This window comes from Thunnus thynnus, chromosome 14 (genome assembly GCF_963924715.1).
Source record: "Thunnus thynnus chromosome 14, fThuThy2.1, whole genome shotgun sequence".
In the NCBI taxonomy this organism is placed as follows: Eukaryota; Metazoa; Chordata; class Actinopteri; order Scombriformes; family Scombridae; genus Thunnus; species Thunnus thynnus.
In genome coordinates, this window is record NC_089530.1 from 11335446 (window position 1) to 11363238 (window position 27793).

Genomic DNA, 27793 nt, shown 5'->3' on the forward strand with positions numbered 1-27793 from the left:
AGTGAGAAGAGAACAGTACTGTTTTCTATTTATATATAAAGCTCTCCTTGGCAAACTTCCTGGGAACCTGACATGTCTTAGTAATTTCAGTCCAATTTAACACTGCACTAGGTCCCAAGACTATTTGGTCCTTGAAAATCAACGTGTTAGCACTGGCACTGGGAAATTGGCTTTTAAATATTATGCTCCACACAAGTGGAACAACTTGCAGAAGATAGTAAAGTTTGACGAGCTAATCCGTCTTTCATTTAAGTCTCTTTCAGCTGACACAGGGCAGTGTGAATGCGTGTTTTAATTTGGCTTTAACTTTTTGTGCATATGTTGCCTTTATTGCCATAATGTTTTATATTATGTGTTTTATTGCTTTTATATATTCTTTTATTGTTTCTTATATTTTATATTGCTTATCTGTTTAAATTGGCTTTTTATACATACTGATTATTGCTTATTATGTTAAATTTGTATTGTAATCAGGATTTCCTTGAAAAAGAGAGCTTGCTCTCAATGGCCTACCCTGTATGAATGAAGGTTTGAATCTGGCAAACCCCCAGTCTTATTTTATGACACCTTGTACGGTTCCTGACAAGTGTGTTATAATGTAATATACACATTGTTATATCTAAGCAGACTGTATACTATACATACAGTATACTTTCAACAAAATATCCACATAATCTCTGTATATACAGTGACTTATCTTTACAATATTTATGCAAGTAGTCTTTGCGCTATCTGTATCACATTTACTACCAATCTGACTTGTATAGTTTGTAGTCCAGTTCTCGCCTGTACTATATACCAGCTATAAAAGCTGTATGTCTGTATTTATACCCTCCTGGAAAATTTTTATTCTTTGCACTGTGTATGAGTATAATGTGAACTGGAGTCAAATTTTTCTTGCATGTGTCGACATACTTGACCAATAAAATTTTCTACAATTCTGATAAAATGAGGGGTCCATGGATTAATAAATGTCTTTAAATGGAAAAAATTACATTTCTGTTGTAGTGGGTTGAAATAAAGGTCACTCTTAAAAGTATGTGACCACCTCACGACAGCATCTTACACATCCAGGTTTGTTTTGATGTCTGCATTCCACATATCTATTACAACAGGTTGTTATCACACGTTAACCTCTGCTGGGCAGGTTAAACAATGTAAATACAAATAATGAGATAAGCAATTGGATTTAGCACAAAAGACAGTGTACAACAGTAAAGATAAAGGAGTGACAAGATGTGTTCTGTAAATAGGATTTAATTTGTTAGTCTGAAAATGTATAGCACATCATATAGTGCCCTATAGTACAGTTTTAATTGTCATAGTACAATTTACAGTTTGGTGTTTTGGGGTTTCTATGTCAGTGTCCGTGACCAAATATAAAGCATAAAAAAGCTGTTAAACAAACAAGGTCCAGAGGCCAGTATCTTAACGTGGTGCGAGTGCACAGTTAAAGGGTCTTTTACAGTTTTACAGAGGAAGTGATTCAGACAACAGCACAACACAGAAAACCTATAAATCAACTGGCCGTCAACATCAATACGTGATAATGATATAATTTATTGCACACGCCAATCTGTATAAACACATTCTAAAATAAAAGAAACCCATTTATCTTCATCTAAAACATATAAATGAACAAACTTAATTTCAATGTAAAACAGGATTTATGGAAGATTTTCTGTTTCCGGCATTTACTCTAATTCCCTCATACCTTGAGATATATTCACACATATTGCTCCATACACACGTCGCACACTTTAAACCCAAGTGTGTGCCCATACACACATTCACACATAAACATAAAATGACAAGAAATGCAGAGAGAAGGGCTTGATCAAATCCATGGCAGTCTTCCCCTTCAGCAGCAGTAGTAGCAGCAGCAGCAGCAACATTATTTTCATCTCAAAGTACCCGAACCATTCAGACACTCATCGTAACCAAGGCTGTGGAGGGACAGACGTAAAACCCATTCAAATTAATACAATATTTCCTTATCACATGTCACAACATACAATATATGGATCATTTGAACGGGACATGTATGTCTACAGTCATTTTCATGGCACTGTCAGTGTTTTGATTAATCACATTAAAGCAAATATATGAGTTACTTCTCAATATCTATTCAATTATCAATAACATTTGCATATACATTTTAACTGGAGGAGGACTGAGCTGACTTTAGTGAGTGAGCAGATGCTTACAATTGTTTTTGAGTCTTCTTTGTCCAAAACTTTTTGTGCTTGGTCTGGAGGAAACTTGAGCATGGAGGTAATCACTTTTGCCATCGTCTGAGAGTGAGACACAAAAATAAATTAATAAATTTGATTTTGCATTTTAAAAAAAAAGGACGCCCTTGAACATATGATTTTTAAAATTTTGGCAGTCAGTGCTATGAAACATCTCTTTTTAATAAATGTCTCATGTATGCTGCTTGTACAATATTTCAACATCCCTTAAACATTAACACCAGATACACTAAACCCCTCCTTTTCACACCATCATCCAATCAAAGCACGCTTGTTCTGAGATAATTAAAACGTAACAAGACCAAAAAAAAAAAAAAAAAATCATTATCTGCATAATCAATTCCAGGCCTAGCTGTCAGGGTGAATGTGCTTCCCCATAACAGACACACACACACACACACACACACACACACACACACACACACACAGGGGATAATCAGAAACAGGGCTGCTGTGTAGGAAACCTAACAGCTCAACTAACACTAAACAAGGCCAGTATGTCTTTAAATCGCAAATCTGCATCAGGTAAGATGAATGTGCTAGCAGGCAGCCCGGGGGACATCCTCCACATGGGGAGGTCTGCCATGTTGCCATAAAGACTAACTGTTTGTTGAGGAGCTGGGAAAATCACGCTGACTTTAGGGCCATGTCAAGAGCACTGTTAATTAGGGAGATCGCCGTTAATTCTGCCCAACAAGACTGGACACAACATGACTTTTATATGGCTGTCTAAGTGGTGCCATATTTTGTTGGGTTTCACCAGGCACTCAGTTAAAATATACTGGTTTTGAATGGTTTACTTTATTGAAAACATTCTAATATATATAACAAATGTAACATGTCAAGTACCAAACTTATTTCCATCATTGTCCCTGGTGTTTTCACAGTCCACCAACAATTTATCAAGACTGATACAAAAAATAGGGACTAAAAAAAAAAAAGGAAAATCGAATCATATGAACATCCAATCAATATTTTCTGTGTATAATAATGTAAGAAAAAAAAGCATACTTTTGTTTCCCGTCCCATCATGTACTCAAACAAGACCTTCCTTAGGTACTCCATCTCAGTGGCTTCTGAGAGAGAATCAGTGAACCCAGGATCTGTGAAAAACAAGCAAACAAAGCCATTTAATCAAAGTCTGTGTAAAGGAAAACCAGAGATTTCTTTTAAAACACATTATACATGTTAGAAAATAACTGCTGAAAACATGTGAAAAGACTGTGAACTATGTAGTACTGAATTGTGGAGATAGATCGTAAAACTATTTTTCACCACTTCTGTATTCAGGATTTTTTGGGCGGGCCTGAATCGGAAGCTCGATGACATAGAGAGGTTACTAGCATGACCCCTCCCCCACTATATAAACACTAGAGGGCACATACTCAGTTACTATTTTTACACCGGGTAGTTTTACAAACTTTCATCAGAGACTACTGGGATTAATTTTGGATAATCCGCTGTCACTGGTGAATGGGGCCATTTTCAGTCAATGTTAGTGCTCAAGGAGTTATTTTAAACCCAGCTGAAGCGTCTGTTGACGAGTGGAGCTGCCAGTGACCATTATCAGCACCGGCTGTTCAGCTGGGAGGACGGAAGGGAATATGTGCCGAATTAAACAGCGGCTCCTAATGTTACTTTATTTTTAAAATATCATCCATGTTGCTTGCCTTACACCTACAAACAAAGCCTATTTTAAATTGTGTATTTTTATACAGGAGGTACGTGCCTTATTAACTCAGACTGTTGAGTTGGGCCATGCTTTCAGCGCCTTCAGTGGACAAATTTGGCTTGGTGGTTAATTACACATTTTTCTGTGGTCTGACAAACTCAGAACACATATTTATTATTGCTTTACATGGACTTTAAACTGGGAGACCTGGTCAGTCACACTATAATGCATTCTTGACTAAGACTGTAATTATCAGCCGTCACGCTGCAATAAGATCTAAATCAGGATGCTGGTCTGAAAGCATTACAAATTTGGTTTGTAAAATACAGAAACACTTTCCACAGTGGTATGGGTGCAAATTAAACACAAACTATAAGCATGGGAAAGAATGGCGAGGCTCAGCATGAGCACTTTAATACAGCAAGAGTCTAAGAATGAGTGTCTTAATTCTCCGCCCAAAGCTATACCATTATCCCTCTAAAATCTATGAATGGCAAACTGTGTTAAAACGTGGAAAGGGCTGGTAACACAAATGCTACTGATTCTCCCACTGAAATATCTCCATCAGATTTTTAATATGGAACAATCTACTGAACACCCACTTGCTCTCTGCCTTTCTGGAATAATCATTCAGACGATACCAAATGTCTTTGCATGTGTCAGGACAGACTGTGCGAAAAGGACAGGAAAAGGTGATAGAGAAGTGCAAACAACTCTTTGATCTCTGGCGTGAAGTAATGGGTGACCAATAAATCCCATAGCCTTTGTCCTCTTGACCCTACATTGTCCCAGCTGAGTCTTTCGTCCCACTGATCACAGAGCTACAGACCTGAAACCAGATATCAGCAGCCTCTCTACCTGAAAACACAGCTCTAGACAGTTTAAATCGGCCCAACAGATTCATAATGAGAACGACACACTTTCAACATTAAGTAATGTATTGCAAACGAAATACAGGACAGAGTAGGCAGCTCTGATATAATATCTGAACTGGAAGTAAGGATTCGAGAAGTAAGAGTCCGTGTGCTGCAGGGTCCTGTGTGGGAAACCTTAAGAACACAGCCTGCAAAACCCATTAAATCCAAGGATGGCTTCTTCACCGCTCCCCTTCTGACAGCAGATTCTCTTTATTACACCAGCAGGGAAGGTCTAAGAAGAGGCTAGAATTCACTCAATCTCTCTAAATCCTGTCTCACATACACATACGGTGTTCAGTTTATGGTATACTTGAGAATACTGCGTTGACTTACAATCAGTCCCTAGAGGCTTACCCTAGCCTTAACCAGAACCGTTATATGTCTAACCCTAACCCTTACGCTAACCTTAACCAAACCCTAATTATAACCGCGGCTCCAATCTTAACCAGTAAGGCTAAAAATCACGCTTAGGGTTGGCCATAATGTCCTCAAAAGCATAGTTAAACCAGACCACACACCCACACCCCATAACACACTACTCAGTTTCTGCATCTCCTGTCCCATCTCTGATCCGTGAAGTGATGTGGGCGCTGGCAGATAAATGGTAGTGTGTCAAAACACTACAGATCCTAAAGAGGAGCTATGTTCTTGGGACATTTATGAAGCATAATTGCACACAAACTATAAAAGTTTTATTACGACATGTAATTATATGTTATGTGTTAAAAATCCATATTATAGTAAAAAAAAGTTAATAAAAGGTAATTTATCTTACACATGTCACAGTTTTCCATAATATTGTACTGTGTTCAAGAATTATGCATGGCATCTTTGTTTTACTGATCTGAAAAGGAAATTGGCTCAAAAAGGAGAACTAATTGATTCATGGTGTTAACATTACCTTTGAATGTGCTCCCAAGATGCGTTACAACAGTGCTTCGGTGTAAACATTTAATCTTGTCCTCAAGCGAGTGAATCTACCGTGGAAAAACACACAAGCATGAACAGATTAATAATAAAAAAAGCATTTGACCCCAGAGGGTTAATTCTATGCATTAGCCTAATTGTTGCATGGGATATAAGCACGGCATCTTGTTGGTGATCCTTGGGGGATGTTTGTGAGAATGACTATGTGAGAGAGACTGTGGGAGGTGTGTTGCTTTGAGTGTTTATAGGGTTAAACCAAATGTAAACAGATGTGCTGTGTAATTAAGTTGATGCAGCAGGAGAGCAGTAGCTCCTTTTGCTAGAGGCCACAGGACCCTGGGAATACACTGGATGGGATTTGCTGTTCACTTGTCCCTCTGAAGAGCACACTCACTCTTTCAACAAACCCCTGCTCCTTCAGCCGAGCCTCACTCAGCAAAGTTGTCTTCTCGGCAAGCTGAGCCTGAGGTAGAGAAGGATGAGAGGACGGAAGCTGTGAAGACTAGAAGGTTCAGTAGTGAATGTGAAGCACAAATATTATGTGTTCTCACAGTCTGCCTATCGATGATGCCTGTTTCCTTGGTCAAACAATTGTTTTACAGTGGTAATTCAAAGCTTGCATGATCTGAATACTAATACATAACGTTGAAACCTGTGATGCATACCTGTAGTTCCTCTGTGGTCATCTGAGGCCGCAAAAAGAGAATAAAATGGAAAATATTGCATGTTAGAATAAAATAGAAAAGATGCTTGTGTAATAACAGTAAAATCAATAATACACACAGTCAGTTATAGCATACTAAATACATTTGAAAAACTATTAAAAACACATCAACGAGCCACATTGTTGCACTGGTTAACTTGCTCTTTCATTACCATGAACACACACACTGAGTTGATCCCATATACACCATCCTGCTGCTGTAAATACTCACTAGATGTCCAAATGTGTATTAATTTGCCACTAAAAATATTTGTGAATAAATACACAGTTTAATGCTGTTTGTGTGACAAAAAACAAACAAAAAAAAAACGTCTATATATTCTTAACCCGTTTTGAAGAATTACATCTTCAGTAAGAATGAGTGGCTTTGGGACAGGTTCAAAAAGCTGGAAAGTATTAAGAGACTGAGGTTTTTTTAATGTGATTTGTTGACAATAGCAACAGTATAACAGCCTTATCATTTAATTGCATAGTCCGATTAATGGAGTGTTCAAGACCAGTTTATTGTGTGCAGTCAGACTAAACTGGTTTTGAACTTTTGTAAAGAGTGTTGTTCTGCTGTCTCTATGGAGAGACACACTGACCCACTGTCTAAATGAAGAATGGTTTGTGAGGCCCGTAGTAAGGAAAAGGCCTCCCAGAGCATAAACCCATACAATCCACCCATAAAATTATTACCTCACCAGGGAAAAATGCAGCAGAGAGAGCAGCGTAATTCTTCAAGTTTGTGTGCATCTGGATATGTGTGTAAAGGTAGAAGAATCAGCACGGGGGTCTCATGGCACCTCAACACCTGGGCAAAATGTCTCCCTGGAGTACTTTTGTCCTACCTGGCTCCTTTCCAGTGAGCACATCTTGCATATGAGTGTTGCTGTAGTATAAATCTAAGGCCTAGAATCACCTCGTACAATGATAATTGAGAACAGGGATTGAGGCTGGCTGCTGCCTCGCAATCTCTGTTTTCCGAGGAGAACATTCCTGAGTGATTCAAACGAGCTTCACAGCATCCGGCGCGCTTTGGAGAGCAGCCACACGACTGGAGCGATAGACTGATCAGAGCGAAGTATGTAAGCAAATTGTCCCTGAGCTCTTAGACGGAACCTTTCAATTACAAAGCAAGACAAAGAAAAAGATCACTGATAACTGCTAAGTCTGTTAGCCTGGATATGAACTTTCACATAGTAAGGTGTCTGAAAGGACAGCGTGGGATGACCAAAAATGCATCTGGATTAGGCTGTCATTCAAAACTTCCTGCTTCCATCAGGGAGTTGAAAAATGTGATTTCATACAGCCATTATTAATATTATTACTATTATTATTTCATGCAGCCATTGTGAAGTGACTTATGACTTCAACAGAATCACCATCCTCCAGTCTCGGATATAATTTACTTTAATAGCTACAGGTTTGCATTTCTACATCTGCTGGGTGGGAAAAAGTGTCTCCTTTACATCACCCAGTTGTGACATCAATCACCAGATGACAGATGACCTGTTCAATATATACAGTGAGTGGGTCAGAAATGTTTGTACCTCAGAAGTGCCATGGCCCTTTGCTTGCAGCTCCTCCAGTTCCTTCTGAACCTGCCACACTCTGTCTCCCATCTCCTCCTCTCGATTCTGATGAAAGTAACAACGTCTGAGTCATTTCCTATGTTTCATCTCAGCATCACAACTCAAGAATGTCGGTCAAGTCACTGCCTTTGCTTCAGACCTCCCACCCTTAATTATATTTGGAGACAAGACAACTTTATACCAGCCACTGGCTGTCCTTCAATATTCATTTGGCCAAGTTTTTAATATAATCCTTCAGGCTTTCATTCATGTATAATTCAGTCAAGTTCTTTAGACCACTGATTCCCAGCTGGGGTTACTTCTACTCCAGGAGGTACTTCAGCAGTTGCCAAGGTGTCAGTGAAAACATCATGGAACAGCTCAATGAATTTGATTAAATAGAATTTACGATTTGATTTAAAAAAAATCTGTCTAGATACTGAGTAAACTAAAACACCTCAACAATGTTGTGCTTGAGAGTGCGTAAAAACTAGTTGACATGTGAGCAGAGAGGTTGAAACAGTTAGTTAAAATGAATGGATAAGCAGTTAAAATAGTTATCTAAACATAATAGTTAATTTATCCATTATCTTTACCATCCATTTTATCCTTATTTATATATAGTCAATGGTTTCAACCATTTATCTGTCAAGTTTCTGCCACTCAAAGTGGTAGAATGAATGTAAACCTAACAAAACTGACCTAAACACTGACAGTTCAATTGTATAAAAAAAAATTAACATCAACTATTATATCCACATTTATATCATTAATAGTTAAATAATATCCTGTTTCAAATAAATTCAAAGAGACACATTTGAAACACGGCAGGTCATGACGTAGAAGAGGTACTTGAGTTCATCTCACAGGGCTGTGGGGGTATACAGTACGTCGGACATAAAAGGTTGGGAACCACTGCTTTCAGGGAAGATAGCTGCCAACTAGTATCGTAATAGCTTCCAAATGATGGGTGGGGTTACTCTGCTTTCAGCACAAAACCTATAAAACAGGGCCTTATTTTAGGGAAAATGTATTTAAGATTTATCTTTGCGCACTACCTGTATAACCTGTTCATATGTCTGAACAGTTCTGTGCAAATCATCCTCTTTCTGGGCAATCACCTTCCGCAGTTGATTGGCTTCTTCACGATGGCAAGTAATGAGCTCTGTCTCTACACTCTGGGCCTTTGCTGTGCAGAGGAAAGGGAAAGAAGCCAGAGTTAGCACATAAAATGAGCAAATTCATATTCCAAACCGCTTTCTCAAGTCCCATCTGGAATGTAACATGATTTAACCATGAAGGAAACAAGGAAACATGGCAATTAAGACGCACTGTTTCCAAATGCAATGATCCCTAAATTTTGTTCCACCCTGTGTCAAGATTAAAAAATGTATGATGTTTCCATGTAGTTATTCCACCCTACTGTTGTACATGAAAGTCAATTAGATTTACTTTGATTTTCCATTTAATTTGCATGCAGTTAGTTGTGCGGCTAAAACCTAAGTAGACTGTAGAACGCTAAAATTTCACCACATCATAAGAGAATTATTCCAATTAGCCATTTCACACACTTCACGACACAACTGTAAATCTTGTTAGTTTAATTAAATCAATGGGCAATTTATTTTCGTTCCGCCTCACCGATTGCCTCCTTCACTGCTGTGTCAAGCTCCATCTCTTTCATAGCCATTTGTGTGTTGAACTCCCTCATTAACTGCTTAATAGCAGAGTTGTGCTTCATTTCAATATCCTCCAACTCCAGTCTATTGGAAAATATGAAGGGAATGTGTAAATTTAGCATGGACACCACAAGCACCTGTATAAATATTTACATACAGAAATTATAATACAATAATAAGCAACATAACTTACTTCAGCTTTTTCTCATTCTCCTCTAACAACTCTTTCTTCATGTATTCTAGGTCCTGTTCATGCTCTTTCCTCAGTGACCGGATGTCTTTCTGTAACCTGGTGAAGTCTTTGTGGATTTTCTCTTTCTCGTTCTTCATCTGACTCAGTTTATTCTTGAGAGACTCTGGAGAATCATAATCGGCTTCTCGCATTGGCGAGTGGTTCTCCATCTCATTTTCCAGCATGCTCTTGGTTTGCTGCACGCTGCTACATTCCACCTTCATCTCAGCCTCTAATGGATTTTGGACCTGCTTAATAGCAACTTGATGCTGATCAAGCTTGACGTCCTTCTCTTGTATTTCTTCTTTCAGGCGATTTATTTCTTCAAGAAGGTTTCCATTCTGCTGTTCTGCTTCTTTCAGCTTTGCCTCAATGTCTTGTAGTGCTGACTCACTTTCTTTGAGCGCCTCTTGATGTGCTGTATCTCTCTGAAGTGAAGACAACTTCTCTTCATACATGTTCTTCAGTTCCTCTAAAGACTTTTCTTTCTCTTGCCTCTCATGACTCAGAATCTGTTCAAGTTGCTTCTCCTGCTCTTCTTTGAGCTTGACAAGAGCTTCCTCAAGTGTTTTTGTTTTCTCCTCTAATGTTTCTGTGTTCTCTTTGCTGGATGTTTCATTTTTCTGGATTTCCTCTAAGCTTGCCTGGAGAGTCTTGATCGTCTGATCTTTTTCCTCAACCTGTGAGGTCAGCTGTTTTTTAATCTGACCTATTTTCTGCTCAGCTTTCTTCTTCAGCTCTGATATTTTACGGGTGTTCTCTGCACATAACCTCTCTTCAGTTGCCTTCAGAGTATCCTCCTTGCTCTTAATTATCTCATCTTTCATCCTTTCAAATTCTTCCCGTTGACTTTCCAGCTCGTGCTTACACTTTTGGTTGTCTTCCTCAAGAGAGTGTAGTTTTTCCACCATCTCTTGTTCCAAGTTACCGTTCTGCGTGCACTGCATCTGAGTCTGCTGCAGCTGTTCTACCAACTCTCTCTTTTCATTCTCCCTGATGCTGTGTTGTTGTTTGAGATCAGCTGTGAGTTGTTCACACTCTTTTGTCTTTAAGGCTAACTGCTCCTGAAGCTCACCAAGTCGACTGGTGCAACTTTCAAGCTCCACAGTAAGTCCACTGACTTTCTGCTCTTTTTCACTCAATACCTGGTCCATCTCAGACTTGCTGATGGACTGATTGTCAAAGCTTGCTGTCAGCCTTTGCAAAGCTTCAGTCTTTTGAGAGATTTCTCGCTCCAGGTCTTCAAGCCTGGTCTGTAGCGATATAATAGTGTTGTCTTTCTCCGACAGACTGTTCCTGAGTGCATCTGCCTGCTCTGAAGCAGACTTTCTCTCCTGCTCTAGTCTCTCAATGGTCTCTTCCATTTGAGCAACAGCCTGCTGTCTTGCTTCATACTGCTGGTTCAGCTGATTTATGGCTTCCTCCTTCTCTTTTATGCTACTTGCTAGCTGATTTTTCAAGTCACTGATGATGCCTTCCAAGTTATTGATTTGGGACTCATTTGCTTTTATACTTTCTGATATGATTCGGTTTGCTTCACTCAGCTCCTCAATTTTCAGAACTTTTTCATCGATAGACAGAGAATGATTCTCCTTCTCATGTGTTAAGGCTTTGATATGCTCCGTGTGAGCATTTACCTGAGCTGTCATCTGTTCTAATGAAATGCATAGATTCTTATTCTCCTCCGTCTGCTGGCGGACATTCTCCTCCAAAGTGCAAATTTTATCTACTTTAGTAAGGATAACGTTTTTAAGATGCCCTATCTTTTTCTGATTACAGAGCAGTCTATCTTTTAGCTCTCCAACTCTATATTCAACTCTATGACAGAGTTCAGAAGACCCACATTCAACTTTAGATTGAACCTCCTTACAGAAATGCTCCATTTGGTTACTGATCATAATTAATTGCTGCTGGAACTCTGCTTCCTTGGCTTGTAGCTGAATTGCAGTTTCCTCAAATTTATTCTGCAAGTCCACACTTTCCTTACATCTGGAACTTTCCAGTGCTCTAAACTGCCTCTCTGTGTCCTCCAACTTATCTGACAAAGTCTTTAACTTCTCTCTGCTCTCTTCCTCTGTCGTGTTTAGCTTGTCCTGAAGGGTGTTTCTCTCATTCAGAGCTTGGCTAAGGTTCCTCTCCACTGACTCCATTTGCTCTTTGAGCAAAGATTCACCCTTAGATAAAGTTTCAAGCTTAACTGCTGCTTCGTTAAGCTCTTCTTGCAGCTTCTGCACAGTGGTTTCTCGAATTACCAGCTCCTCCTTCAGATCTTTTATTTCACTTGATACCTGCTCATTCTCCTCTCTGCTTCTACTAAGTTGATGAGAAAGTTCCTCCAGTTCCTGTGCCTTCTCCTGTAGTATCTGTGAGTGTTTCTCCATCATTTCTTCCTCTTGCTGTCCTAACTTCTCCTGCCAACGAAGCTCCATTTGCTCAGTCTCATGCTTTTGGGTATCATGTAGTTTCTCCAGTTCCTCCTTATGGTTGGCCTGCAGCTCTGACATTGCACTGCTGAGGCCTTGGGAACTTTTTTGAGCCATCTCTAGAATTTTCTCTTGAACTTGTTGCTCTTTTTGCTGAAGCTCTGTCTCCTTCTTTGCAAGTTCCTTCTTCATGGATTCTTCGTTCTGCTGAAGCTTTTTCTTAAAATTCTCTTGCATTTCTTTGGCCTTCTGTTTGAACTTTTCCATCTTAGTTTCCTGGGTCTTCAGCTTAGCTTCCATCTCTGTTCTAGTGTTTTTCATCTTCTTCTCGTGGGCAGCTTTTTCATCATCCAGCTGTTTCTTGAGGCGTGTTTGCTCCTCCTGCTTAGTGTTCAGCTCTGCAGCGTATGACTTCTCCTGCTCTGAGAGTTCCTTTTTGGCCTGCTCTAATTGGAGCTCCAGTTCTCGAAGTGATTCCTCTTTTTGTTGACAATTACTCTTTGCTACTTCCAACTGATGCTCCATATCTGTCAAGTCCTTCTTACATTGAACAAGATCCTCTGACACCTTACTTAACTGTTGATTAGATTCCTTCAGGCTCCCACTTTCCACCTGGGATTGTGATAAACACTGCTGCAGCTCCTCCAATTCCTTTACCTTGACATTTAGTTCTTGTAGAGTGGAATGTGACTCATCTTTGAGTGTTTTTTCTCTAAGGACAAGTTCTTTAATTTCCTTCTCCCTTTCCCTCAGAACAATCTTCAGTGCGTTGAGTTCCTCCTTCAGAGTTTTCTCCATACCTCCAAGTGACTGCTCATGCTCCTGTTTGATATTTGCAATGTCTGCATTGTGCTTTGCCGCCTGATCCTGAAACCTCTTCTCATGTTCCCGTTGAGCTAAACTATGAGCATCTTCAAGTGCCACCAACTTCTCCTCCAGAAGCTGTTTACTCTTCAAAGCCTCAGAAAGTTCAGAAGAAAGTGCCTCCAGCTCTGCCTGCTTTGCATCCAGTTTTTCAAAAGTTTTCTGGTTCATGTCTTCAACATGTGCTTGGAACTGCAGCTCCTTATCTTTCAGAATGGTCTCCACTTCAACTCTGTGTTTTTCCTTAAGATCCTCGAGAGCAGCGTTATGCTGCTGGGTTAGGGTGCCCTTGTGCTTTTCCAGCTGCTCCTGGTGCTTTTCCTCTAGGGCAGAGATTTGTTCTTGGTGTTTATCCTTCAGTTCACCCAACTGACTGGAGAGTTCATGGGACACTTCTGATCCATCTTGGGAGATCTTCTCCACAGAGCTCTCTAGCTCCAATGTCCTCTGTAAACATGTACATTAAGGTTGATACACTACATCTTTTAAGTCACAACAATGAATCATTTCACACAATGCAGAGACAACTATAAAAACAAATGGTTCACAATAACAACATTTTCAAACTTCATGGGTGTGGAGGGACGGTTGCGTGGGTGGTATTTCTGAATAACAGTGTGGCTTTTGATAAAAAAGAGCATGTGAGAGCATTGTATCTGTCTCTGTTTCATGTAAAACTACTACTTATAAAACACATCTGGTGTGATAAACTTTGAAACACCTTGTGAAATTCAGATGAATATAAAACTGCTTTGCAGTGTATGTACAGTTGCTCAAAATTCTACATTATTTATTGAATTGCTCATTTCTTGATGGTTGAGAGATGTGTTACTGTTGCGGCTGTAATGCAAGAAAGAAAAGTATCCACAAATAATATCTATCAGAAGTAAACACCATGCAAAGAAAGTTGCCTTCCAGCCTGAATGTGATGCTCTTAAAGTAAACAGAATATAAACATACTGTGTGTGTACAACGTCATGTTGAATAAAACTAAGAAAGTGTGCCATTTTGCTCCTCCTATCTGTGTGTGTGTGTGTGCTACTTTTATCATCAGTTAACACGGACATGAGCAAATATTTAAGCCTACCTTAGTAATGTAACTACATTCAAACAATGCAACTGTAAAAACCCCAAAAGAAAGAAACAACAACAAGAGAAAAAAAACTCACAGTTTTTGCAGCTTCCAGCTCAAGCTGTATCTCTTTCACTTTATTGTCAGCCTCTGTCTTCAGAGCTGTTATCTGTAACTCTTTATCCTCCAGAGCCAGAGAAGCCTGCTGTTCTCGCTCCTTGGCTAACTGAGCAAACTCCTGTTTGCATTGCTCCTGAATACACAAGCAACCAAACCGCGTCAAAGCAAGATTCAAAAGCATTGTTTTTCCATCTGTTTTATTTGATTATGTTGCAAACTTTAATAAACGAGAAGCATTGGCACCTACCACAGCTTTGCTGATTCTGGCACTTATCTCCTCTTCTTTAGCAGCCAGAGCTTCATTGTGGACTTTTTCCATATTGGCCACGGTTTCCTCTGATGATTTCTAATAATAATAAGAAGAAGAAGAAGAAGAGGAAGAAGAAGAAAAGACAACAGATTGACATACAGTGCTTTCCTGTGTACTCAGACACTTAACAACATAACATACTGTCAACATCAATTACTTTAAAAGTGAATAAAATCAAAACAAAATAAATTTGGCTCGTACTGTGTTCCATGTGAGTAGTGGAATAGTTTTGTTTCTATTTTTTTCTAATGAAAACACTTAGGTTGGAGAGTCAGAGTTAACTGCTTATCTTCAGTGATTACAACATTTCATGTTAAAAGAAGAACAAGTAAGTTATGTAAGTAAGATATCAATGACTTCTTCAAAATGAAAATAAATGCATGAGTCATTTTCTGACCTTCATGATAGTGACAACCTCCTGTTTGACACGTGTAAGTTCCTGCTGCAAACTCTTCCTCTCTTCTTCACTGGCCCTTTCAACATCTTTCACTTGCTCCTCCAGCTGAACCTGCAGCTGCTTTCGGGCCTCCTCTGCCCTCTGGGCTGTACCCAATGCCCTTTCAAGTTCCTCAAATGCTACCACAAAGGAGGAAAACAAAAAACAAAAAACAAAACACACATCAGCAACGTATCCAGAAAAACAGTTTTTTTCCTGACCATCACTTTCAGAAGTGGATTCTACTCACCTGATTTGTCAGCCTTTTCTTTCTGTTCCTGTAGCTCTTCTTTCTGGGCAGTGGCCTGCTGAAGCCTGGAGCGTAGCTGTGCAATCTCCTCTTCTTTCATTTCCAGTGTCTCATGCATCTGGCGCTTTGTCTCAGCAATGACCATTCCCTAAAAGCCAGTGATCCACGAGAAAAAACAACATTTAATGTTCAGTCAGAGAAAACAAATTACCATTCAAATTGATGATGTTTTGATAAATAATGTCTCAGTATTTTACACCACAAGTCAAACCCTGTGTGTGTAATTGTTTTTAACATTTTAGGGTTTTTAGCATTCCTTAAAGAGATCTCGTGAGCTGCTGTCTGTCCTGCAGAGCTGGGGTCAAAGTTTAAGAGAAACAATATGGGACTTCAAGGTGTCTGACTTCTTTGCTCAGTGGCTGAGTAAAAACATGCCTACTTTTCAAATACAACTAAATCTTCAGGACCTTCAATCAAGATGCGACTATGCATCCTAGCCAACGAACAGGTGCTGTATAATAAACTGGATGACCTCCATTCCCACATCAATTTCTGACACAGGAACTGTGATGTCCTTTTTTTCACCAAAACTTCTGGAATTCCAGACAGCGCCATTCAACAAGGTAACTTTTTCTGTATACTGATCTGACAGAACAGAGGACTCTGGCAAGAAAAAAGGAGGAGGCCTGAGTTTTATGGATAAGGATTGGTGTGACGATGGGAATATTAAAGTGCTATCCCATCTCTGCTCACCTTATCTGGAGCTATGGTCAATCAAATACAGACTGCACTTTCCACCATGGGAATTTATGTCAGTCATGATCATAGCGGTCTACATCCCACCACAGGCGAGTACAGAGACTGCCCTGTCAGCTCTTTACAAAGAGTTGAACTTCTTGCAGACCGGTAATCCTGATGCCACGCTCATTGTTGCTGGAGACTTCAATCAGGCTAACCCTGAGAAGGTGATGCCTGACCTCCATCAACATACTGACACAAGGGGAATAAACACTCCGGATCACTGTAAACGCCATTCAAAAACGGCTACAGAGGAGAATTGCTACCTGCATTCGGGAAGAGCGACCATGTAGCCATCTTGTGATGCAAGAGGTCAGGAAATGGTCAGGCCAATCAGAGGCCACCCTACAGTCTGCCCTTCATGAGGTCTGGAGCACGTTCCAAGACACCACCGTCGATGTCACTGATGACATCAATGGAGTCTGTGGTGGATTTAATTTGTGAAACAACAGAATTAACTGTACCCAAAACTACAGTTAAATCATTCCACAACCAGAAACCATGGATTACTAGAACCATCTGGGATGCCATAAACACACGCGCTGCAACCTACAACTTAGGGCTGCAGTCTGGAAATGTGGACAATTATAAAGCAACTGCCTACAATGTAAGAAGAGCAGTAAACGAGGCAAAAAGGGACTACAGGAAGAAAGTGGAACTGCAATTCCAGGAGGGCAATCCTAGAAGACCAGATGGTATCAGTGGGCAGGTCCTAAAACTATGTGCTGACCAACTAACGCCGGTGTTCACAATGTTATTCAACCTGACCCTGGATCAGTCTGTCATACCCACATGCTTCAAGAAGTCCACCATCATTAATGTGTCCAAGAAAACAAGACCAGCCTGCCTGAATGACCACTGCCAAGTGGCACTCACCTCTGTAGTGATGAAGTGCTTTGAATGGCTGGTCAAGGATTACATCTGCTCCTCACTACACTACTACTGGACCCACTACAGTTTGCCTACCATCCCAACCAACCGCGGAAAGACGCCATGGCACATATCCTCCACACCACCCTATCTCACCTGGACAAGAAGGGAGCTATGTGAGATTACTGTTCATTGACTAAAGTTCAGCGTTTAACACCATAGTGCCCTTCAGGCTTCTCACATAGCTCAAGGATCTGGGATTAAACAACTCACTGTGCATTTGGATCCTTGACTTCTTGACAGGCAGACCCCAGGTGGTAAGGGTAGGGGGACACACCTCTTCTACCCTGATCCTTAACACCAGAGCACCCCATGGCAGTGTTTTGAGACCCTGCTGTGCTCCCCGTATACACACTACTGTGTAGCCACTTTCGACTCCAACTCCATCATTAAGTTTGCTGGCGACACAGCTGTGATGGGCCTGATCACAGATCACACAACCTACTCCTGAATGTCAGCAAGACTAAGGAGCTGATAGTGGACCTTGGGAAGAAGCAGGTAAGGAACAACACCCTCATTAATATCAATAGGTCCTCAGTGAAGAGGGTGGACAGCTTCAAGTACCTCGGTATCCACAACACTGAGGGCCTGACCTGGGTGCTGCATACTGACTCAGTGATGAGAAAGGCAAGGCAGAGACTGTTTCACCTCAGACGCTTGAGGAAATTCCAGTTATCCCCTTAAATACTGAGGAATTTCTACTCCTGCACCATTGAGAGTGTCCTGATGAGGAACATTACTGCCAGGTACAGAAACAGCACTGAACAGGACTGCAAGGCACTGCAAAGATTGGTTTGTTTGACTGAACAAACATTAGACAGTGCTCTGCCCTGCCTAAAGGATATTTACAATCAGGCGCTGCAAGAATAAGGCTACAAGAATCATTAAGGATCCCAATCATCCGGTAACAGCCTTTTCTCCCTGCTGCAGTTGGGAAGAAGTTACCCTAAGGCCACTGCCTGAGGGTAGAAGGGTATCCTGAGGTCACTGCACACCCACCCCCATTCCAATCATACACATATATTTATTACAATTCCTATTCTATTTAAAGTCCTTTTTTAATGCACAAATTGAAGGAACTGGCGGTATTACATTTCACTGTGATTGCACCTTATATGTTTACATGTGTCAAATAAACTTCATTGATTGAAGCCTAAAAAACTCTCACCCACCTTGTCCTGCTCCAGCTGTTCAATAAGGTTCTTGGCATCACGCAGCTGAGTGATCAACTTGGTCTTTTCTGTTGTGTGCAGCTCCTACAACATTTGACAGAATTACAAATGAGAACACACTTGTCACATCATTGTCAATACAGCAATATATCCTGCTTTACAGTGGGCCATTTCAGATTTTTGGACTCATTATTATGCTTTGGTCAGATAACTTCAAAATCAGATGCTTGCTGCACCACCCAGGATGCCTCACCCACAAGCCAAATAACCGGAGAGTGTACAGAAGCCCAGCTAAACCAACAAGTCAACCCAAATTACAGCCCCGTTCAGCAGCAGTGGCATGTAGTGGCTGTGTCTTTGTGCCACCACTGTGTAACCATTGGTTACTAAACAAGAAATGCTGGGCTGACTCTATTTCTCAATTGTTTGATCTATGTGTGCAACAACGCAACAGTGTCTACACAGTCCTCTGACAAACATTATCTTTAAGAAAATGGATTTGAAATATTTATAATTACACCATAAATATACAAAAAACGCCATACAATAATCTGTCAACCAGACTGTGAATAAGAAATTCAAAAATCCTTGAGCTGAGTGTCTGGAATCATAGACAGATGGCCTGTTTTATTACTTATTTGTCTGAGACAGGGGATGAGCACTGCCCAGACCAGTTCCAGCATGGCTTCATGCTCTTTAAGAGGGCTAAACGGCTGTTAACCTCTGCTTTTCCTCTCTCAAGGGAGGCCCTTTTCCAAAACAGAGTACAGATTCAACACAAAAATGATGGCAATAAATGAAAGCGGGTCAATCAACATCCAGTCACAGACAAACTCTCCATTATTGCAGTGTCTCTGTAACAACAAACATTTGTTATCAGACGCTGCAGAACATCAGAGGAGCTACAGACAAGCTAAACATGCCTGTCATACCATTAAAGCAATGTGTTTTGAAATCAAAGAAAACACTGGTTCAGTCATGTCAGGCTGACATGACATGAACCCTGGTGCTGGAGCGTAGCCAGAGAATTTGGATGTTCGGACTCTGAGAACCACAGCAATCCACTGTGTCAACGAGATAATGGAGTCACATTATCAGTGGACCATAAAGTCGCTGGCAGACATTTTGCAGCATAACATTAATTAGTCTAAACACACTGCTCAGTGACTCACAGCATCTCAGCCCAGCCTCATTTCAATAAACCCTCCTTATAATTACAGTTTACCACCACATCAATTTCTAATAAGTGGCTGTCTCCAGGGGATTGCTTTGAAATATTTGGGAATCAGATATACTTTTGAAAATACCCTCCTGACAATGTTGTAATGGGTATAAGCAGGTATTATCTAAAATGTATAGATCTTTTAGTAAAAAAATATCTGAATATTTGTGTATGAACATGGTTGACAGTTGTCAGTATCTTTGTTCACCTTCATCTTCTCCAGCTCCTGCAGTCTCTCCTGCAGCTGCTGTTGCAGAGCTTCATTCTCACTGCCCAGCTGGGTGCTCCGCTCCTTGTGTGTACGCATCACTTCTTTGCACTTGTGCAACAGGTTTTCCTGCCTTTTCACTCTCTTCTGTAGAGCCTCCATAAGTTTGGTTGGATCACTGTTGCCCTCTTCTGTCCAGAAAATAAAATGCGCAGGTTAAAAATGAACATTAAAGCATTCTCTTTAGAATCTGGTGCACAGTACTGTATTTTCATGTTTTAATTGTTTTAATTATATATGCAAATATATAAATACATATGTTATAAATATAAAAAGGTAGGCTACCCTCAGTGACATCAGACTCCACTCCTTGATCCTTAGAAGGACTTTGTGGGGCAGAGGTAGAGTCTACAGCATCTTCAGACTGAAAGACCTCACCCTCAGGTGGCAGAGCGCCATCAGTGACCCCCTTGACTCGTTTCTTCAGCAATGCAACCTGTTAAAAAAGAAAAAAACAGTTATGTAAATGCCTTTGTTAAGCAGCCATGTTTGAAGTTTATGAGTACATGACTATAAGAGGCACCAGTGGTTTGTGTTGGAACCGTACTCAAGTCAAGAGGTTTTGTGATAATGGTTAGTGCAGCTTTTCAAAGTCAAGTCATACTTTGAAAGAAGAAGAAGGAAAAAAAAAAAAGATATTGCTGCAGTTTTGGCCCCCACCTAAAACCAACCACATACCAACACTCTCACCTGTGTTTGGAGAACAGTAATCATCTGGTCTTTCTCCTCCAGCGCAGCATCAAACTCTTCCTGTAGGTGTTTCTTGGCCTGCTGGTCCATTTGCAGCTCCTACAGATCATCCAATATGTTATATATATAAATAATTTAATCTTAAATCTTATGTTGTGAAGAGAGCAATTTCATAAGACATCCCCCTTCCCAAAAATGAACATCGAAAAGAAGAGAGATTGACCCCGAGAGATAACAATATTCTCATTATAGCCATACCTCCCGTAGTTCCCCTATCCTGCGGAGAGCTTTATCTTGACTCTGACTGAGGATGACCTGAGAGAAGGAGAACAGAAATGTATATATGAGTTTTTCAGGCACACACTGAAAATGACTGAGGAGAAAACTCCTTAAGAACAACATGAAAAGAAATAAATATCTCAATACACCAAATATTAGCCAACACAGTAGTTGGAAGAAATTACCTGTGTTTTTTCTTTATCTCGTTGTACTGTTCGGTATGCAGTGACCAGCTGCGTGGTGAAGAAGTGGAGGTAAGTAAAGGGAGAAAATTGTTATCACTATAGTTATTGTATAATTGTATGGCTCTATGTTAAACACTAACACTGGACAAATTTAAGATTTTACTCTCCTCAGGACCATTCTCAGTGTGACTCTCACCTCTGAGTACTTCCCTCTGTACTTCCCCAGGCTCCTCTCCACTCTAAGCAGTCGATGTAACAACTGCTCTTTGGAAAGGGACTCTGCGTTTCCTGGGGACTCCTCGGCCTCACTCTCAATATCCGAGGGGGGATCATACATGAGGGCGCCCGCTGCCTCGTTTTCCCCCAAAGGTGTCAGGGAGTCACGCGATGAGCTTCGGACCAGGCTTTCTTTAGAGGGAGAACGGAACAGGTTCTCCGCTCGACTGGCGCCGACGCGAATCAACGACTCCATGGAGGGAACTTTCAGCTGCAGTTTTTGGGCAAACGACTGCGGCTCCTCTCTCTGTTGGAAAATTCAAGAAGTTCAAAGAGTGAAAAATTGCATTTTTAAAGAATAATTTGAAGATTTAAGAGGAGGATGGAGAAGACTGGGAATTCACGTACATGAGGAGAAGCACTTCCATCCCCATTGATGCTACCTCTGGGAGATCTCGCTGGCCCTTTAGAGGCACTCTGCAGAAAAAAAGATGTTATGAGAGAAAGGAAAACTGTGCCAGTGAACTTGTCCTGGGCCAGTTAGTCATCCACACCCAGCATGGCACTCCCTGATTACTCTGGAGGGAGCAATATTAGTATTGCTGGGAGCAATGCAGGGGCAATGGGTACCCTCATGCAACTTGGAAAAAACAGAGGGGTTAAATACATAAAAAGAAGGCATCTCTACAGTACATTAAACAAAAAAAGGGTTAAAACTATACTCTACTGAACAGCCATGAGGTCAGAACAAACAGACAGTTATATTCAAGTGGGAGAGCAAGTATTTGAATTAAAGATGCTTGGCAGTGCCGTGTGCAGCTGTATTAAAAGAGCACAAGAGAGTCACAATTGAAGTGAATATTTAGCAGCTTAGTTGGTTTAGTTGACGTGTTAGAAGCAGGATCAGAGTAAGCCAGTTTTCTCCTCTCACTTGTCCAGCTCCGAGCTACTCCTTCCTCTGAGTTGCTTTGCAAAACATTGAACATTTCTTTTCTGTTACATGCGGAAATTTTCTTAACAGGACAGGGATCACTTTTGGGTCAATTCCAGGATCTGTTTTAATTGCTGTCGCAGTTTAAGAATGGCTCTATTCTGAAAAATAAACAATGAAGTACAGCTTGCTATGCATCAGTGGCCATTCTAGTAATTACTTTCAAACCCAAATGATTTCATGTCACTGGGTTTGGGGCAATTGTTTGACTTTGTGAATGAGTGTGTGTTGTGTCAACAGAGCTAAATGAGCATAAAGGACACACAAATGTTACTGCTATGTAATACATCTAGAAGGTTGATACTGATGAGGACAGAGATGGTTGGACTCTTTATTTAGGCAGCATGCCAGGGCTACATGATACGCCTACTTTACTTTCACAAGGTTATTTGAATAAACAGGAATAAGAGGCCACTTTTAGAAACGCTACTTAGCATACTTTACTTACCCCATGCTAATTCTCACAGACAACAAATGATTCACCAAATTCAGACTGGTTCTGAATCCAGTGGTAACTACTATCACTACCTTGATCAAGTACCAGCACAAACATACTTTAAAGAGACCAAAAATTTGCTTGAATACAGTTCTGATAAAATGACAAACATAGTTGGCAAAATGAGAGTTTGCTCCTTCAAAACAAAATGTAAAAATTGACAAAATGAATGAGATAGTTTGGATGGGATTACTATCAACAGAGGGAGGATTTAACATTTTGTGTAGATGGAAAATCATAAAGGCATTATGATGGATTTGAGGAATTTGCAGGTTATCAACGGACAGCCGTGATCATGACATCTGCTGTATCTGTAGCACCAAAACTCTCCAGACTATAAAGCAATAACTAACTGATCACTACAGTCTATTACTGACGGTACAACAGAGGTTATAACAAAAGAATAAAAGTATAGTGCAGCTTTTTCAATTATATTTAGTCCAGATGTAATAAAGAGGTAAAAGGCAACAGAGATCAAACCTCACAGAATGAATATGACTGGACCATTCATTTACCCGCACTACCAGTATGTCCTTACTGGCGTTAGTAAGGAGATACCTATTAATAATTTATTAATATTCATTAACATCAGTCTATATTTCAGTATGTATTTCATGTTAGCGAACACGGGTTGCTGATATTAAATACCCACATAATTAGACAGCTATAACAGTGCTTAAAATAGTTTGGATAAACAACATTAAATAAGTATTTAAAATTAAAATTTCAAAATAGATGTACATTACAGAAACTGCAATAACTAGCCACACACAGACACTTAACATCGAGCAGTTAGTTGGTAGCCAGAACAGAAAAAATAGCTATTTAGATTAAACAGAAATATTTTACACTTTACAGTACCAGTCAAACGTTTGGACATGTTTAAGTGTGTCCAAACGTTTGACTGGTACTGTACGTTACATCAAATACATGTAAACAGACATACGAAATGTTAGAAAAATGAATGTATGCATTAATAACTAATTTGTGTAAAGTAAAAACTGTATGATTTCCCTCCACTGGTTTAGTGCCTGATCCTTAACTTCTGGAAAAATCTTTGATACCAAAACTGATTAAGCCTAAGTTGCATCAAATGTTGTTTTCCTCCACATCATCTAGCTTTTGACCACAAGGGCATCTACAAGGGTGCTCTGGTCTGTTTGTTTACTTGGAAGAGTTACATGACATTCAACATTTCAACTGCTTATAAAAGCCAGCCAAATGCTTATAAAATGAAAACTTCAACTCTCCAAATAAACAGACTTGTCGGGAGAAGGGACAAAGGCTATCAGGCAACATAACAGGATGTTGGGGGTCTATAAGGCAAGCAACTAAAAGCTAAAGGATACCTGAAGACAAGGGGGATGATACTGAATTCAGTGACAGATCATAATAACTGAAAGGTAGGACAATAAACCAACAAACGGCAGAAAGCACACAAGCTTCTATCCCACAATGGAAACCATAACTCCCATCAGATGCAGGGTTAGCCTAGATATGAGATGCCTTCTTGTTGCTAATTCCAAAGGAAACAGGAGACAGAGAGCAGGGAACAAGCAGTCCCTACGTGGGCCACAGTCCTCTACTGATTCCCCAGAGGCGCGGAGACGGGAGGAAGGAACAGGGCGGGAGGAGGAGGAGGAGAAAGATGAGGAAGAGGCAGGAAGTGAGGACAAACTCACCACACTGGCTACCTGGGCCGTTTTGGGTCGTTTTGAATGGTCCAGAGCAAAGATAGTATACTCAGAGAGAAAAGCGGGCTCTGCTATCATCCCGGCCAGCATCTGACCCCGTCAGTGCAGTAACGGGACGAAAAGGTGGGGAAAGGAGAGGAACACAGAGAGCAATGAGAAAAACAACACCATGAGTGTGAATAGCGCTGAGGGGGATTGTCTTGCCAGACCATCCAGAGGAGGCTGGCCGAGAGAGATTGAGATGAATGGAGAGAGAGAAAGAGAGAGAGAGAGAGAGAGAAAGAGAGAGAGAGAGAGAGAGAGAGAGATAGAGAGAGAGAGAGAAAGAGAGAGAAAGAGAGAGAGAGAGAGAGAAAGAGAGGGAGAGGGAGGGAGGGAGAGAGAGACTACATGAAATTGCAAGAAAAATAAGGAAAGCGGGAAAGTGAAACACTCAATCAACATTTATGTTATGAATAACAGTTTGACATCTCAGTGTGTCGTCTTTAAGTTGTGCTGTTGTCAAATCTGTCTTCAATGAACAAACTTACACTTTCAAAGATGTCAAAGTGTTAAAGATTTGTGAGGTGAAAAATGATTCTGCAATGGTACGAAGCTTCAAAGTTGAGGGCTCATGGGCCCAAACTATAACCACATATTTGTGCTTCCCGAGGATAAAAGGGGAAAGTAGAGTATAGAAACATGACCAAGAGGTGCACCGTCACTATTCCAGTTTGGGGTGCCCAGTGTCAAAATGTAGAAAACTTATCATGAATAAGTACTAAAGATCTAACAGCCCAAGGTGTAAAGATCCATATCTAAGCTCTTATTAACCACATGTTGCAACATCCATCTTAGAATTATAGTCAGTATCTCATTGACGGTCTACCTCTGTCTGATGAATCTAAGAAGTCTTGCATGAACTTGCACATATCCACAAACGGAGATCGCTAGGGAGAAAATATTACAACAATTCACCAGAGGAGAAAAAACCAAAACACTCATAAATATGCTGAAATGTGATATGCCCTCCGCCATTGAAATGCCCTTCACAGTGACTCTAAACGAGAATCTCTTTTGGGTGGGAAGTTTCTGTACAATAATGAAAAATAATTTATTCTCAGTCATTAAATGATCTATTGTAAAATGTTGTTATGATTTAATGTACTGATATATCATTTGTGTTATGAAGCTTCTTTTAAAACAAATTATTACATTGGCAAAATGTTCTTGAAGATGAACATCATAATACCCTCAATTCAATCTAAGTTTTGGCTTTTTGTTGCATAATTCATGCAGTTACATGAAGGAAAAAGCTGCATAAGAAATAACAGACCGTACCTGTATATAATGAGATAACAGTACTGTTTGCTCTGCAACACATCACATCAATTATCACAGTGTTCTCCGTGTTCTCATGAAAGTTTGAGGATTCTCATCTGTTGTATAAGTAATGAAACAGCTATGATTCAGGAAATATGCTTAGGGAAAAAGTGCAGGGAATATTGTTTATCTTGTGTTATATTTAACTTTGATAAGTTAGGGACAGATTGTTGAGATTTTTTTTAAAACTTAATTTGATGATAGAGGGTGAGTAGTGAAAAGATAATCACTAACCTAGAGTTTTTTGAAACCTTAAAGCACTAATAAGTAACTGATTTACTTTTACTTGCCGGCACAGCAAAAAGGCAAAGACACTGGTTGTTATTAGGGGAGCATTAAGCGTAACAAAACACATGACAGATTTTTGTAAGACTGACAGAAACATTACACTGTATTGAAAATGAGAAAATGGGGTGGGGAGAGAATAAAACACCTCTGCAGGCTGCGGTTTGAGTACAGAGATATTAAACATATATCCATCATAAGCTGACACCATGCTCACCTCTCTGTCACTGGGAGAGGGTGAGCCATCGTGGTGAAATGGTGGAGTTTGGCTGCTGCGCCGGTCTCCAGCGCCGATCTGTTGAAAAACAGTACATAAGTTTGTATTAAAACACAAAATACCTCTCCCTGAATTACACACAAACTCATAATCTGCCATTCTTTCTTATGATGTTTGTTTGAGAAGTCACATCTTTTGGTTCCCTGATACAGTATAAAGCAATGTAATGTACCACTACAATATTGATATTTGTCTAATCTAACCTTTCTTATCATTGTACCTAACTGTTTGTCAATCTTCACCTTTGACCCCTTGCAGCATTGATATTATTAACAAGACAATGGGTGTCATGAACTGTAAACACAAACAAACTTAAAGCAACAAATTGCAGTTTGCCAAATTCCATAAAAGAAACCCAAACTATATATAAAATGCAACACATCAAGCAAAACGGGTTATTACATCTAAGGGCACTTGAACACAGTTACAAACAGTACTTCAAAGGTTGGTCATATTGGTAGTTTTCCAGCTACAGAAGAGGTTTGACATACAATGCTCATATGTAGGTTTTTTAAAAGCACCATGAAAAAACAAACAGAGCTCCTAACAGGCCAAATCATCTGCCCAATATGAAGGTGCACAATAAAAAAAAATCAAGACAACACACATAAACATTTACAAACTGCAGTAACACGGAAGGAAAAGTTGAACCTGACCAGCAAGGATATGATAAAGGGCAAGGTCAAGTCCCAGATCAAACTGCTTTGGAGCAATGTTTGCAAAGGTTATTTAGTTAGCTTGTTAAAAGCGTAGTAAATACGCTATGCACGTTAGTTAATCTTGTATATTTATGGAGCCCGAAGGCAGCTGTCGTGCAGCAGCTGGATTAGCATGTGTCAAATAAAGCTGCCAGCTGACCAACAGTAACATGCAAGCAGCACTGACACGCCCATACTGTCTAAGAGTCGATTATAAGATTGTTGTCGAGTGTTTCAGCAACAACGAAGTTCAATACTGGCTGCCTGTTGTTGTTATTTCCACCTGAGACATCGAGATCTACCAGTTTACGTTACAAGTTTTCTTGAACGCACCTCAATGGCAGCAGCTGATGACAGCCTAGTTAGCCAGCTAACTGACTTAGCATGGTCCTAAACGCTTACAAGAAAGCAAGACGGTCGGCTGACAAAACACCTTGTTAAAAGTGAACAGTTTAATAAGTTTAGCTAGTAAGATATTCGCGAAAAACCTCTTTGAAACAACACTCCGGGCAGTGTAAACAGATGTTAGCTTAGCCTGTTAGCTCCCAGCAGCACAACAACCAACCTGGGCCTGTTGTGGTGACTGCGCACTCCTCTGCGGTGACTGCTCCTCGTTTATCCTCTGCTTCAGTTTTTTAAACATCTTGTCACGCCGGTGGAGCTAACAGCTGACAAGCAGATGACTGCTATCGGGCAGAGATGTAATTTTATCTTTACTCAGCCTGACATCCAGTCCTCAATGCTAGACTTCCTTATTCGCTCCTGATTTCCAGCAGGTGACCGGGCTCTCTGCGCATGT

At 40.3% G+C, this 27793-nt stretch overlaps 1 protein-coding gene across 4 annotated transcripts; it reads right to left on the reverse strand.

Annotated features, from left to right (window-relative positions):
• Nucleotides 1-1239: 1239 nt before the first annotated feature.
• Nucleotides 1240-27793, reverse strand: golga4 (golgin A4). 4 transcript variants are annotated; one of them, XM_067609822.1, is made up of 25 exons: nt 27560-27793; nt 26237-26314; nt 24361-24462; nt 21600-21668; nt 21172-21498; nt 20976-21023; nt 20770-20826; nt 20512-20610; nt 20107-20257; nt 19762-19949; nt 18332-18415; nt 15432-15579; nt 15143-15321; nt 14683-14781; nt 14413-14568; nt 9918-13690; nt 9687-9808; nt 9104-9234; nt 8025-8111; nt 6434-6454; nt 6163-6231; nt 5743-5818; nt 3264-3355; nt 2208-2294; nt 1240-1946 (listed from the first exon to the last, which is right to left on the reverse strand). In XM_067609822.1, the coding sequence occupies exons 1-25, from the start codon at nt 27635-27637 to the stop codon at nt 1932-1934; spliced, it is 6336 nt and encodes a 2111-aa protein (XP_067465923.1). In that variant the 5' UTR covers nt 27638-27793; the 3' UTR covers nt 1240-1931. The 4 variants fall into 4 exon arrangements, with proteins under 4 accessions (XP_067465923.1, XP_067465924.1, XP_067465922.1 ...); XM_067609823.1 differs by having other exon boundaries at nt 9167-9234; nt 19762-19952; XM_067609821.1 differs by having other exon boundaries at nt 19762-19952; nt 27560-27792.

Bases quoted from the DNA above. Each gene is read 5' to 3' on its own strand.
- golga4 (XM_067609821.1), bottom strand. From the start codon at position 27,637: ATGTTTAAAAAACTGAAGCAGAGGATAAACGAGGAGCAGTCACCGCAG. The intron at 20,258-20,511 runs GTGAGAGTGTTG...CTTTTTTAACAG, and splicing joins TTACTGTTCTCCAAACACAG to GTTGCATTGCTGAAGAAACG. The intron at 5,819-6,162 runs GTGAGTGTGCTC...TTTCCACGGTAG, and splicing joins AGCAGGGGTTTGTTGAAAGA to ATTCACTCGCTTGAGGACAA.